Source organism: Vigna umbellata, chromosome 1, assembly GCF_029865625.1.
Source record: "Vigna umbellata cultivar VRB3 chromosome 1, Vumbellata_1.0, whole genome shotgun sequence".
Classification (NCBI taxonomy): domain Eukaryota; kingdom Viridiplantae; phylum Streptophyta; class Magnoliopsida; order Fabales; family Fabaceae; genus Vigna; species Vigna umbellata.
In genome coordinates, this window is record NC_142165.1 from 26,342,612 (window position 1) to 26,355,251 (window position 12,640).

General features: G+C 33.4%; 1 protein-coding gene across 1 annotated transcript; it reads left to right on the plus strand.

Moving 5' to 3' along the window:
* The first annotated feature begins 2,095 nt into the window (after nucleotides 1–2,095).
* LOC124839903 (transmembrane emp24 domain-containing protein p24delta4-like) lies at nucleotides 2,096–5,027 on the plus strand. Its single transcript, XM_047315837.2, has 4 exons — nucleotides 2,096–2,447; nucleotides 3,287–3,493; nucleotides 4,303–4,379; nucleotides 4,662–5,027. Exons 1-4 carry the CDS (start codon nucleotides 2,220–2,222, stop codon nucleotides 4,804–4,806), a joined length of 657 nt encoding a protein of 218 aa, XP_047171793.2. The 5' UTR covers nucleotides 2,096–2,219; the 3' UTR covers nucleotides 4,807–5,027.
* The last annotated feature ends 7,613 nt before the right edge of the window (nucleotides 5,028–12,640 follow it).

Sequence of the window (12,640 nt, forward strand, 5' to 3'; positions counted from 1 at the left end):
AAACTACCCAAAAAAATTATGAAGCCTATCTTGAAATAAACTCAATGTCCAACGATTATTTCTCAAAAAAGCCTATATAAAGAAGATTAACCAAAGAGAATAAGTTGTTGAAGTAGAAGAAAGAAGAGGTAGAAAATATAAGAGAGAAAATGAGAGAGAAGAAAAGAGAAAGTATACATAAGAAAGATCATCAAATATCAACTCTACTTTATCTCAATGCTTATATAGTCTGATGTTCTTCAACTTGAGAGAAATGATGAACGCAAGCTCAAGCAAGAGAAAATGTGAAGAGAAAGCTATCATCACATCTGGCCTTCTACCTTATCCCCAAGCCCACAACGTCTAATGCTTCGAGAATGAAAGGAAGAGAAGAAGAAAAGAGAAGATGAAAGAGAAGAACAAAGAGTTATTATTGAATATTTACTCTAAAGTTTATCATTGTGCTTACAATGCCTAATGCTCATTAAAAAGATGAGAAGAGAAGAAAAGAGAGAAAGAAATTCATGAGCTTATATAGTCTAATGCTCTTCAACATAAGAAAAGGAACCTCATGAATTCACAAATTGTTTTATACTGTACTAGTCCTCTTCATGAGAGTTTATTTAATTTGTAATTGTAATCAAACACTATTTGTGTTTGAGTTGAAACATTCATGTTAAACAATATGTACTATTCAAGTTAGACTAGGGAACCATGAGTGGTTGACAATACTTGGATATCAGGAGTGGTTCATAATACTTGTAAAACAGGAGTAGGTAAGCATGGACTTGTCAAGATTGACTAGGGAAACCAGGAGTGGATTAAAATACTTGTAACCAAGAGTGAGTTATACTCGTAATCTTGAATAAGATCATTGGAACCCCTTAAGAGTTATTGAAACCCCATCACAATCATTGCTACTTCACATTAAATGTTCAAGATAGTTAAAACAAAGTGTTTTCTGCTAATTCCCTATGAATATGAGACTTGTTATACTATAAATTACTTAGTATACTTGTTGGTATACTTGGATTGGTGCATGACAATCCAACATAGATCCACTTGCAAAAATTCTCTAATGCTCAAGTCAATAAAAGAGTTTAGATCTTTATGAATAAGAGAGAATGCGTATGAATGAGAAAGTGAGTATAAATGTGATAATGAGTATTCCCTAATTAATACTAGATGTATTTATAGGGTCTTTAGACCTTAGGGTCAATCTTATAAAATTGGTAATGTAATATTAAATAGTATTAATAAAATAAAAACTTACCCTAAATAAATGATGATGATAATAATAATAATAATAAAATGGTACCTTATCGTAAAGAGTGATAATTATATCGCGATATAATCAAACTGACGAGAATTGTCATGTTTAACATTAATATGTAAATATTTGTTTAAATATATGTATTATAGATTGTCTAAGATGATGAGATTTGATAAGCCTTGATAAACGTATTTTTTTAATATATATGTTAGGTTGAGTAGGATAGTTTTAAATTTATATTTTTAAAATATAATTAGAAAAATATATATAACCATGATGACAATAATAATTACTATATTTAAGTAATATATCCGAAAAAATATTTAATAAAGTGAAAAAAAAATAATTTCTTTAATCAAACGTAACTATAAAAAAGGAAGTAATTTAGATATTACCAAAACAAAAAAGCTTTGGAAATAAAGAATTTCAATCGATTTATCCAAACGCAAGATTATTTAAAGTAAAAATAAATTAAATTTTTGTATTCAAACAAAAACAAATTAAAAGAAAAAAAAAGAACTTAACACTTAAAAATTCTCCATCTAAATAAAACCTCTCTCGTACTATTCTCAAAAATAAAAATTTTCATCCATTTATTTCTCTATTCCTTTAACTCTATCCATTTACCAAGAAAGAGGAAGCCATATGCAAAGTAAATTATTTTGATTCTTACCAGAATTCGCAGCCTTAATCTGCAAAGGGCATTGTTTAGGTGGCACATTTTCTTACATGTACTTTCCTGAAGGAACGTGATTGGTCAATACAAATCCATGTAAGCTTCGAATGCGTCACAAACACTAAAATCACACATACTCACGTTCTTCTTTTTTGACCAACACAAACTTAACTTCTAAACCTACCCACTTAACTTTTTCCTCACCCTATGCGCAAGTGACATACATCACAACACAACACTCAATTTGACAAGATCTGAGGCTGTGTCTGATTCCAAGGTCAACCTTTGCTAATGGCTCGGAGCATAACGGACCTTGGAACTGGAGCGTCTCTGGTGGTCTTGTTCTTATGCTTAACCACACACTTTTCGGTGCTCCCACTTGCAGAGGCAGTGTGGTTTACAATCCCCACTACGGGGACTAAGTGCATGTCCGAGGAAATCCAGAAAAACATTGTTGTTTTAGCCGATTACTATGTTGTCACTGAAGGTGATCCCCAGCTCAGCACAGTTTCTGTCAAGGTCTGTTTATTAATCTTCCCAACCCATGAAAAATTATGTGTGCTTGATCCAACTTGTCGATTGATTTAGATTTGCATTGCTGGCTACTTTTGATGTTTTTTTATTCCTTGTGCAAATTCATGCTGGTAAGTTTTATTTATGTTGCCATGTTTTGATATAAAGTATCAAATGCATGGCTAATATCTATAGAGAACCTCATTGAGCATCTTTGCTGAGGTCTCCCTCCCAATCACATTATTTTCATCCATAAGATACGAATTTGAGAGCTTGATCAAGAGAACTGAATCCATAGACACTTGGACCTTCCACTTGTTGATTCGTGTTGGTCAATTTGATTGTTGGTGATAAGTGTTTTCACAATTTATAAATTGGAAATTAAACTTTGCTTATGGAGAAATCTGATGAATTTTCTGTGTTCAGACAGTCATAGTGGTGAGAGATTCCCTAATCACTAAATGATACGTAGTCTAATATACTTTATCTTTTTCTGTAAATTTGAAAACTCAATAACGTGTTAACTTAAAGATTGATTAGTGGTATGAAAGTATCTAATAATTTTTTCACTAACAGGGTTTCATTCAGATGAACCAATGTCAATGATGAATAAGGGGTGTTTTGTTTTTAATTTTCCTGACCTATGACTAGTCTGAAATTTAAAAAATTCTCACCTCATTCGTTTCTGTCCAAGTCCCCTGTTGCAGATTTGAGAACTGAGAACTCTTTTTTTTTTTTTTTTTTTTATTTCTAATGTTGTGATTGTGAAATAAGGATATTAGGTTAAGGTGATTTTTAGGGATTCATGTTCATCATTTGTTTTAATTTGATTTTTTATTTTCCAGGTAACATCTCCTTATGGGAATAACCTTTACGATAATCAAAATGCTACACAAGGTCAATTTGCATTTACAACAGAGGAGAGTGGGAACTACGTGGCGTGCTTTTGGATGGATGGTAAACATGAACAAGAAGGAACTTTGAGCCTTGAATGGAAAACTGGAATTGCTGCCAAAGATTGGGAGTCCGTTGCAAAGAAAGAGAAGATCGAGGTAAACCAATGAATTTCATTCATGTTCTGTCATTGCTTCGTCATATACATAATAGTTTTAATAGGCACCATTAGTATAAAAGTTTTTATGTTGTCAATTAATTAAAAACTATTAAGATAGCTATTATAAGATTCAATTATTCTTTGTTCCTTGAATTGCAACACCTTTTCCTTTCTATAGTATAGCACATCTCATTTTTTTAACCACTAGTATTTCATTGGAGAGAGAAAAATGGGAAAATGTTCACTAATGCAACATAAAACAATACCAAAGAATTTGATACCGTCTTCAATCAAAAACCGTAAGATTGCAGGTTTCTGGATTTCTTCTCACTTATATGCTACTCAACTTGTCCATTTCTATATAACGTGAGACTGCAAATCACTCTTACTCCAAGAGAAAACATGTTACTCTCTCAACAACTTATGAACACTGTGGTAAAGTCCACCACTACGTCCCTACATGTGAGAACATGGTGTCTGAGCTTGCTTCTGGAGTTTTTCTTAACTTCATTCATGTTTCTTCAAATGGTATTAACCAATATTTGATGGTGAGGACCAAAGGGGTAAAAAAACGTAACTATAAGAACCAAAATGTGATGTTTTAGATTATAGATACTATAAAGAAAAGTTGTCAAAACTATGAAGACCAAAAGGATAATTAAGCTTTTTTATACAAAACTTATTATACATTATAGTTTGTGGTTCAATAATAGTATAAAAAAGTTTTCTTTACCAGTGCATATGTTACTTATTCTATGTATAAACGAAATTGATACATGTTTGTGGTTTTTCCTGCATTGGTTCAAGGGTGTTGAACTCGAGCTCAGGAAACTTGAAGGAGCAGTAGAAGCCATCCATGGTTATCTAATTTATATGAAGGATAAGTAAATATGCTATCCCCCTTACATTTTATGCTTGATTTATATTTGATTACCAGGGTTCAATTATTCTTAGTTTCTCATTGTTAATGTGTGGAATTTACAATGTTAGTTATAAAGTGAGATCTTAAAGTTTCACACTAAATATATTTATCAATTGAAATTAACTAAAGGGTCTGTTGTTTGTGCTAACTAAGAAATGACCCTTCACAATAACTGCTATCTGCTACCTTTTATATTTGATGATTAGTGCATTTCAGAAATACTTTTTCTTGAACTTTGTTACAGGGAAGCAAGGATGAGAGAAGTCAGTGAAAAAACAAATAGCAGAGTTGCTTGGTATAGCGTCATGTCTCTTGGTATCTGCGTTTTGGTTTCTTTATTACAAGTGTGGCATCTGAAGCGGTTTTTTCTGAAGAAGAAACTCATATAGATGTTGCTTTCATATGAGACTTTCACATCACAATATTTTTACTCAACTTTTGGATAGTCTAGGATGAATTCTATGTTGTATAGCTTTTTGTTTGTTGATACTTACTATGTATCATTAGGGGTGCCCCTGCAAAGGGATATGTGGTGTTACATTTCAATTTTATATAGATATGCTGATATGCTTAATTGAAGAGCTAGCTATATATGCAACATTGAATCTCATGAATGCGTCTTCTCATACGTCATTTACAAATAGCAGGCATGGTTTCAAACTTTTTGTTGCAAGTGCGTTATCATATGGCTTGATATGTAAAAGGGATGTGGACTTGAGTTTAAGTCAATAGCTGAAAGAGAAACAAAAATGGATTAGATCTAATGGTTTACTATTTACCAATTACTTTTTTTAAATGAATTGAATTCTTTAATCAACATTTATGGATCAAAATTAATTTAACCATTTTTCTTCCAAACTTAAATCTTACTTTTTTAAATTAGTTTGGTTTTGTTTGAGACGTTGTCAATTTATTGACAATTTCTTTTTTCAACACTGCAATTTTAATCTTTACATCCATAGTGTAAGAAAATAAATGCCTTATATCTCAAGCTCAAGAGGGGATAAATTGGATTAAGTCTTAAAAATTGTTCTTTTCAAAATCTTTGTGAAATCTTTGGCTTTCTTGAAATCAATAAATAAGAAGTGATGAATCAACAACAAAAGAGAAAGAGTAGAGAGAAAGATCAATACAGACAATCTATATTGGTTCGACTAATCCCAAGTCTACATTCAGTCCTCTTTCAATCAACCTGAGTTGAAGGAATTCCACTATAAATTGATTGAGTTTACAAAAATATCGAGATACCCCTCTCAATGTACTTCTCACCACACTCAAAATCAATATAGCTACCCAAGAGATGAACAATCCTCAATCTCTTAATACAAGAGCACTCACAACCCTTAAACCCCTGGCAAACCTATACAGGAACACAATACAAAGATTGTTTATGATGAAATTGATCTCCAAGTCACACACCTTTAGTGCAGATCAAATCAGAACAACTTTAGCCTACTTTTCTTCAAAGAATCTTGATGTATAAGCAACCAATGTAGCCTTGATTCTCCAAGATCACTTCTTGAATGCTCATGTATTTATAACTCAATGTAAACGTTAGTATTTGAAAATAATAGCAATTTAACATTTTGAAACAAAAACTCAAGTCACATATATATATGATTTTTTGAATCCTCATGCATTATAATCGATTAAGGTTTTTATGTAATCTGTTAAGCTTTATGGTTCTACTTTAACAATTTGCTTTTGTTTTAACATATTATTCTAAGCATGTAATCAATTATTTAATCACATAAGTCATTTATATATTCAAATGACAGTTATAATAAATCAAACTATTAAATGAAATGGATTTAAACAAAGTAAATTGATTTAATTGATTAGACAACTTATGTAATCGATTAATCCTACACTTATAAAAATTTTCAATCAAATTTCCATTCTAAACAGATTTACCCACTTATGAAACAGATAAATGCATTGCTTTCTATTTTAATCGATTAGACAACTTATGTAATCGATTACTACAGACCAGTTTGTTCTTAAACATACAAAGTGAACTGGTGAAATCTAGCATATTATACATTATGATAAATCGATTATTTCATTCAGAAGTAAGATTATTAATCTGTTTAATACATGATTCATTTAATACAAATGAATTCTCATATCAAGCACAAACAAGATATAGATAAAGCAATTGTTATGTCATTTGTTGTGCAAGAAACTATAAAATCATTCTCTTGTGCATGATAAAAAAAAAGATATAAAGGGTAGGTTTAGCTCCCCCTATCAACAATCTCCCCTTTTTTAATGAGGAACAACTAGAAACATGTTTTCCAGTTACTCTCCCCCTTTGGGCATTAACAAAAAAATATATGGAATATGTATGTGCTAAAAGAAACGTCAAAATTTACATACAGACCATTTAAGAATAATGTTCTCCCTATCAAAAAAGAGATATAACAATGTGACAATATGTGAGCAGTAAATGATTGGTATCAGAGTGTGTATGAGAGTTCATTTGTACTAATTTGAAACACTATATGAGATGTATTTCACAAGTATTAGAGTAAATATACTAATTTACCATGAATATAGTATTTGATATCAAGTGCATTACTCATGTAATGTATACAATGTATATGAAGCAAAAAGAATATTATTGCACAAATGACAGTAGGATATCAACTATATGCAGCAAAATATATGATACAAGTATCAGCACAACTATAGTAGAGATAGAAACACTTGTTTTTATCTCATAATGATGCATATTTCATACTATATGATGGATTTCCAAGTAAGTTTGAGTTATATACAACATGTGACATGTCATTCAAGCCAAACATGTATAAAATGACATTTAAAACTTTTCCAGCAATTCAAACAAAAGATAGTAGGATATCAGTTATATGTAGCAGAATATATGATACAAGTATCAGTACAACTATAGTAGAGATAGAAACACTTGTTTTATCTCATAATGAAGCCAGACATGTATAAAATGACATTTAAAACTTTTCTAGCAATTCAAACATGTAGTTAAGCATATAAATCAGATTTAAGCGCATAATCGATTACATTATTAATGTAATAGATTATAAATTGTAGATTATTTAACAGATTACGCAAGTGTTTAATCTGTTAAAAATCACAAATATGACCAAAAGCACAATATATGATCATGAAATCTGTTGTGATCACTTTATAACTGCAACAACAACTTTCTCAACACTTTACAGTGTTAGTATCACAATAATCATGATTTGAGTAGTAGTTATATACCAATGCATGATTAATGAATGATACGAGGAATTAAGCACATGACCAAGTGATAAATCAGATTCACCATTCAGAACAGAGTCAATACACTCATTCATTGTGTTCATTCAATTACATGCTTGATTAAATCAATTCATTCAGATATTGTGGATATAGGAATTAACTTAATCATCCAAATTATATTAAAAGTCAAACATAAGACATTGCTCATAAAACAAAGTAATTTCAAACAAAATACTCATCCAAACAACTTAAGAATAGAAAGGAACAAATTGTTCAAACATAAAGCTTTATGGCAGAAATTACAATTTTCCCAAGAAAGAATTTAAACTAAATCAAATCCCTATTCTAATAAGAAATATCTATGTAATCTTCATCTACCTTGTCACTCCCAAAGACCTCTGCATTGTCAAATCCATCATTCAGTTTCCTATGGACTCTAACAAGAGACTTTTCAATCCTTTTGAGTCTTGCAGATTGGATCTTCATTTGCTTGACCATGAATCCCTCAAAGTTTGTCTTTGGTTGAAAATTAGATTCAGTATCTGACTTGTCCACCTTCAGAGGTACTACGTCTTCTTCAACCATCAGTATTTGCTCATCAGATTTTTCTTATTATAGCTCATTGTAACTTCATTAGTGAGGTCAACAAAATGATGACGCATGACCCGGCTAAAAAACATAGCATGTCGAAGGCTAGCCATATTCTGCTTGGAGATCTTGACCATATGATCACAAACAACAACTATCCAATCAGTTTCTAACCTTCCCTTGAGAGCATGAAGTAGATATACATCCTCAATTGTGAGTTGAGCATGATTACCTCCTCTAGGCAGTAGAATCCAAGAAATTACAAATGCACATAATCTTTCATCTCTTTGCAGTCCCCCAACGTTAAACAATGTGAAGTCTCTAGGTTCATCTGGGTTTCTCAAGCAAGCTTTATATATTGCAAGCTTGTTTATAACAAGAACACTCAAGTAAGACTTATGTCCACCAAGCTTGAAGCCAACAATCATTGACGAAATACCTTCATCGAGCTTGTTGTTCACACCTTTTACTCGAGAGCAAACAATTCCATTTTCAACTCTGAGATTAGCATAGAAAACCTTTATTAGGTCAGGGTACCAATCTCCTGACATTTCAATGACCCTTGCAAGACCTTGATACTCCAGCCAGTCCTGGAAAACAAACCCTTCTCGCTTGAAGAAGAGTATACCTAAAAGCTTGTGGAAAATAACTTTTCTAATGCGCTAGAAGCACTCAAAGTTAGTTTGTGCCTCTTCGTCACTGATCCAACCTGAGGGGCTTGCGTATCTGACCTTTTGAGCGACCCTCTTGCAACGCTTGGATGAGGATGTCATGGGAATTTAAGATTTAAGATGATTTTTTTAGCAAAATAGGTTTGATTCAGAATACAGAGATAGATAGGCACAAGTTGATTGATGATTTACCCTAATTGATTAAGTATAGAGGAAAGCCCACTACAAGAAATATATTTATTACCGAAGGAATAATACCGACGGTCTTATGGCCTTCGGTAAATATCGTTTACCGAAGGATTTATCGACGGTCATTTGAGTGGTTAATTACCGAAGGCTTTTGTCCTTCGGTAACGGAGCAGTGACAGTACTGAAAGAATACGCCATTCTCCCATTCCCGCATTTTAGTGAAATTAGAATTAGGGATTTCGCTCTCCCATTCTCAGAAAATCAGTCTCTGTGAAACCATCTCTCCCCAGAAACCTCTCTCGACCCTAATCTCCCTCTCTCGGTCAATGGTGGCCATTTTTTCGCACTTTCCCCTAGCCTTTACGTCATTCTCCCTTTTGTGATTTGATCCACTCCTCAATCGTGGTGTGCTCATTCGTCTATCGTGGAAGGAAATTGATCCTAAGGAAGTTGGTTGGTGAGGTAAGGGTTTACATTGTCGTTGGAAGGGGTTTCGTGACGGTGGTGTGGCAGCTTGAGGAGGGTGCTATGGTGGCCTGAGTAAGGTTTGGACTATTGCGACGCCGCCAATCGAAGGGGTGCGTGACGAGACCGTTTTTGCTGCGTGAGGAGGTATGTTCAAACTGTGTTGACACATTTTCGTTTTGAATATCATTGCATTGCATTGAAGTTGTTGTTGAGTGGTAATGTATATTCTGGTTTTGTGGTTTCGATTAGGGGCTGAGGCACAGTTGTTGAAGGGCTGCAATTGAAGTGAAGTGTCCAAGATTTCATCATTTCCAGGTACATCATTTATGTTTAAGGACATGTCTTTATTGTATGAACTGTTGCCACTGTATTTGGTTGAGTGTGATGTTGTTGTCCTAAGTGCACAATAGATTTGAGCTCGTAAACGTGTGCATATATCAACACTTGTGCCCCCAACTGTTTATTAGAATCCCTTTCCCTTTCACCATCTCTTGAAACCCATCTTTCAACAACCACTTCTCCAATTGCTCTGTTCCATATGCACATCTAATTACCAAAATGAATGCCCTTTTCATTCATTCCAATCTTCACACTAATTGTATTAATTGGTCAGGATCTGGATGGTTTAGGCTGCCAAGGACATAAGTCCTACACACCATAGCTTATGCCTTGTAACCCTTTCATACTCTTTAACATACTGGAAAATTAGAGTATGCTCTGTTGGGTTATAATGATTGGTTGGGTCTAAAGTGAACTTAAAGGTTTAATTAGGTTATGGGAGCTTGTAGACTAGAATTGTAATACTGCAACACTTACTATGTGGTGTTTTGTTCTTCATGAGGCTAGAATGGTCAATTAGAGTGCAATTAGATGGTTTTTTGATGTTTTGAAAATTGCCTTGATTGTCCAATACCACTTTCGTTTGATCTTGAATGGTCCACTATGATCCTACCATATAAAAATAGCTGTTGTGTTTGATCTCAAATAGGCAGAACAACATTTGAAACTATTGTTTTAAATCTGGTTTGGCATATAGATCATTGTTGAATATCTTATAGTAATCTTCTAGTGTCTTGTTGATGTTGTTGCACCCGCAGATACTGACTGTGTTCTTCACCTTTTTCCCCAAAAGTTTGAAGATATCAGTAATTACAATTGACCCTGAGATTCAAGAAGTGGGTATATATATGTTACAATAAGTAGTGAATCCAAGGAGAAGATATGTAGGAGAAATAATAAACTATTGATAACAAAAACAAGCTCCATCGTAAGAGAAAGCCCAATGGTTTTCTCAGAGGATAGTGTAGTGAGGGGATGTCATGAGATAGTAGAGTCTAAGTTGGTGAGCACCAGACTCATATCTCATAAGGACAAGGACATAGGTCAAGTCCTGCTACCTATGTGAGGACCTTGTTGGTGGATAATGGCTAAGTATGTTTATAAGTAGTCATAGAGCTTGAAGGCCTACCCTGGTCTTGGGGAACTTATGGGACCTAAGTCCTCTAACTTTTTTTCTAAGTAAACAACCTTTTTCATTATGTTTATCGTTTTTTAGGATGACCATAATTAATGTTTAAGGTCAAATATTCAATACTTGAAAACCTGTTATATAAGATTATTGCTGTCAAGCTTTTTTATTTGGTGTTTGTTTTCTTGCTTCCCATTAATTGGTGCTGCCAGGTCATTAATATTTTGTTCTAAAAAGTGATCATGTTGCTGGAAACAGATTTTTTTATATATATAATCCAGTACACGTTGTTGTCCAGTGAATTGATGTTATTTATGGTGTTGTGAAGACCTTTTTGACTTATTTTGTTTTGGAGCACACTGCTGATTTAGTGAAACTTAGATGTTTATAATGTATGCTATTTTTTTGGGTGCATTAAAGTGGGTTTAGGAAGGGTTCAAGTTGCATGGTTTAGTGCATATATAATGTATATATTGTCCTAAAAAATCATCCATGTTAGGGTGCTTAGTGCAGTAACTTTCTGGTCAAAAAAATTGTATGTTTTAAAATGTGAATGGGTGTAGTAAATCAAAGTGTTGCCCTAGATATTTGAGTTGGTGTATTGCGGTGCATTTATGTTGGGTTATATAATTTTATTAGGCCATTGAAATCTTGATTTCTATCTCATTCAGCACGAAAAAAAAAGCAATAAAAACTGTTGTTGTTTTGTTTTTTTTATGAATGTGAATTCATGGTTTTTGTTCTTTGGGTGCATTGCTTTTTTTTTTTGTGAATTTTTGGATGCATGCCTCTGAAAAATGTGATGCTAGAAAATCTAGTTTTGGTGTTTTGTTATTTTCTGGAAACATGGTTTGAAACCTAATGTTATTGGATGTTGCTGGAGTTTCTTTTCGGTCCAGTATGTGTAAAAATTATGGTGCTATGCTTGCTGTTTTTGTGTGTTTTATGGCCAAATTTTGGTGCATTAAAGTGATGTTTATTGTCTCCAATAGGCACAACTTGGTCCTATATCCCTTCCTTTTGGTGAAGAGAACAACGGTAATTGCTAGATGCTGGTAATTCCCAATTACAGTATAAAATTGTGGCAGAGTAAATATCGTTCAGGGGTGTATAACTTCCCAATTACAGTATAAAAGGTAATTACCGAAGGCTTTTGCCCCTCGGTAATTACCGAAGGCTTTTGACCCTCGGTAATTACCGAAGGCTTTTGGCCCTCGGTAATTACCGAAGGCTTTTGGCCCTCGGTAATTACCGAAGGGCTAAAGCCCTCGGTAAATGTTAGCGACAAGGGATTTACCGAGGGCTCTTTGGCCGTCGATAAGCCTTCGATAATTACCTTTTACCGACGGCTTTGGGCTGTTTCCGAGGGCTTCTGGCCTTCGGTAATGCCCTTCTTTTTTGTAGTGGCCCATTTGAAAATTGAAAAGCCCATACAGAGTCAGATATAATCGATTAACCTCTTTATCTAAAAAATTAAGTTCATTGCATGCAATTTCAACAATAAGTGAAAACAATGAGAAAAGTTTAATCGATTCCACTACTAATGTAATCGGTTAAAACATGCATAAATGAATTTTCACACAATTCTTTCAT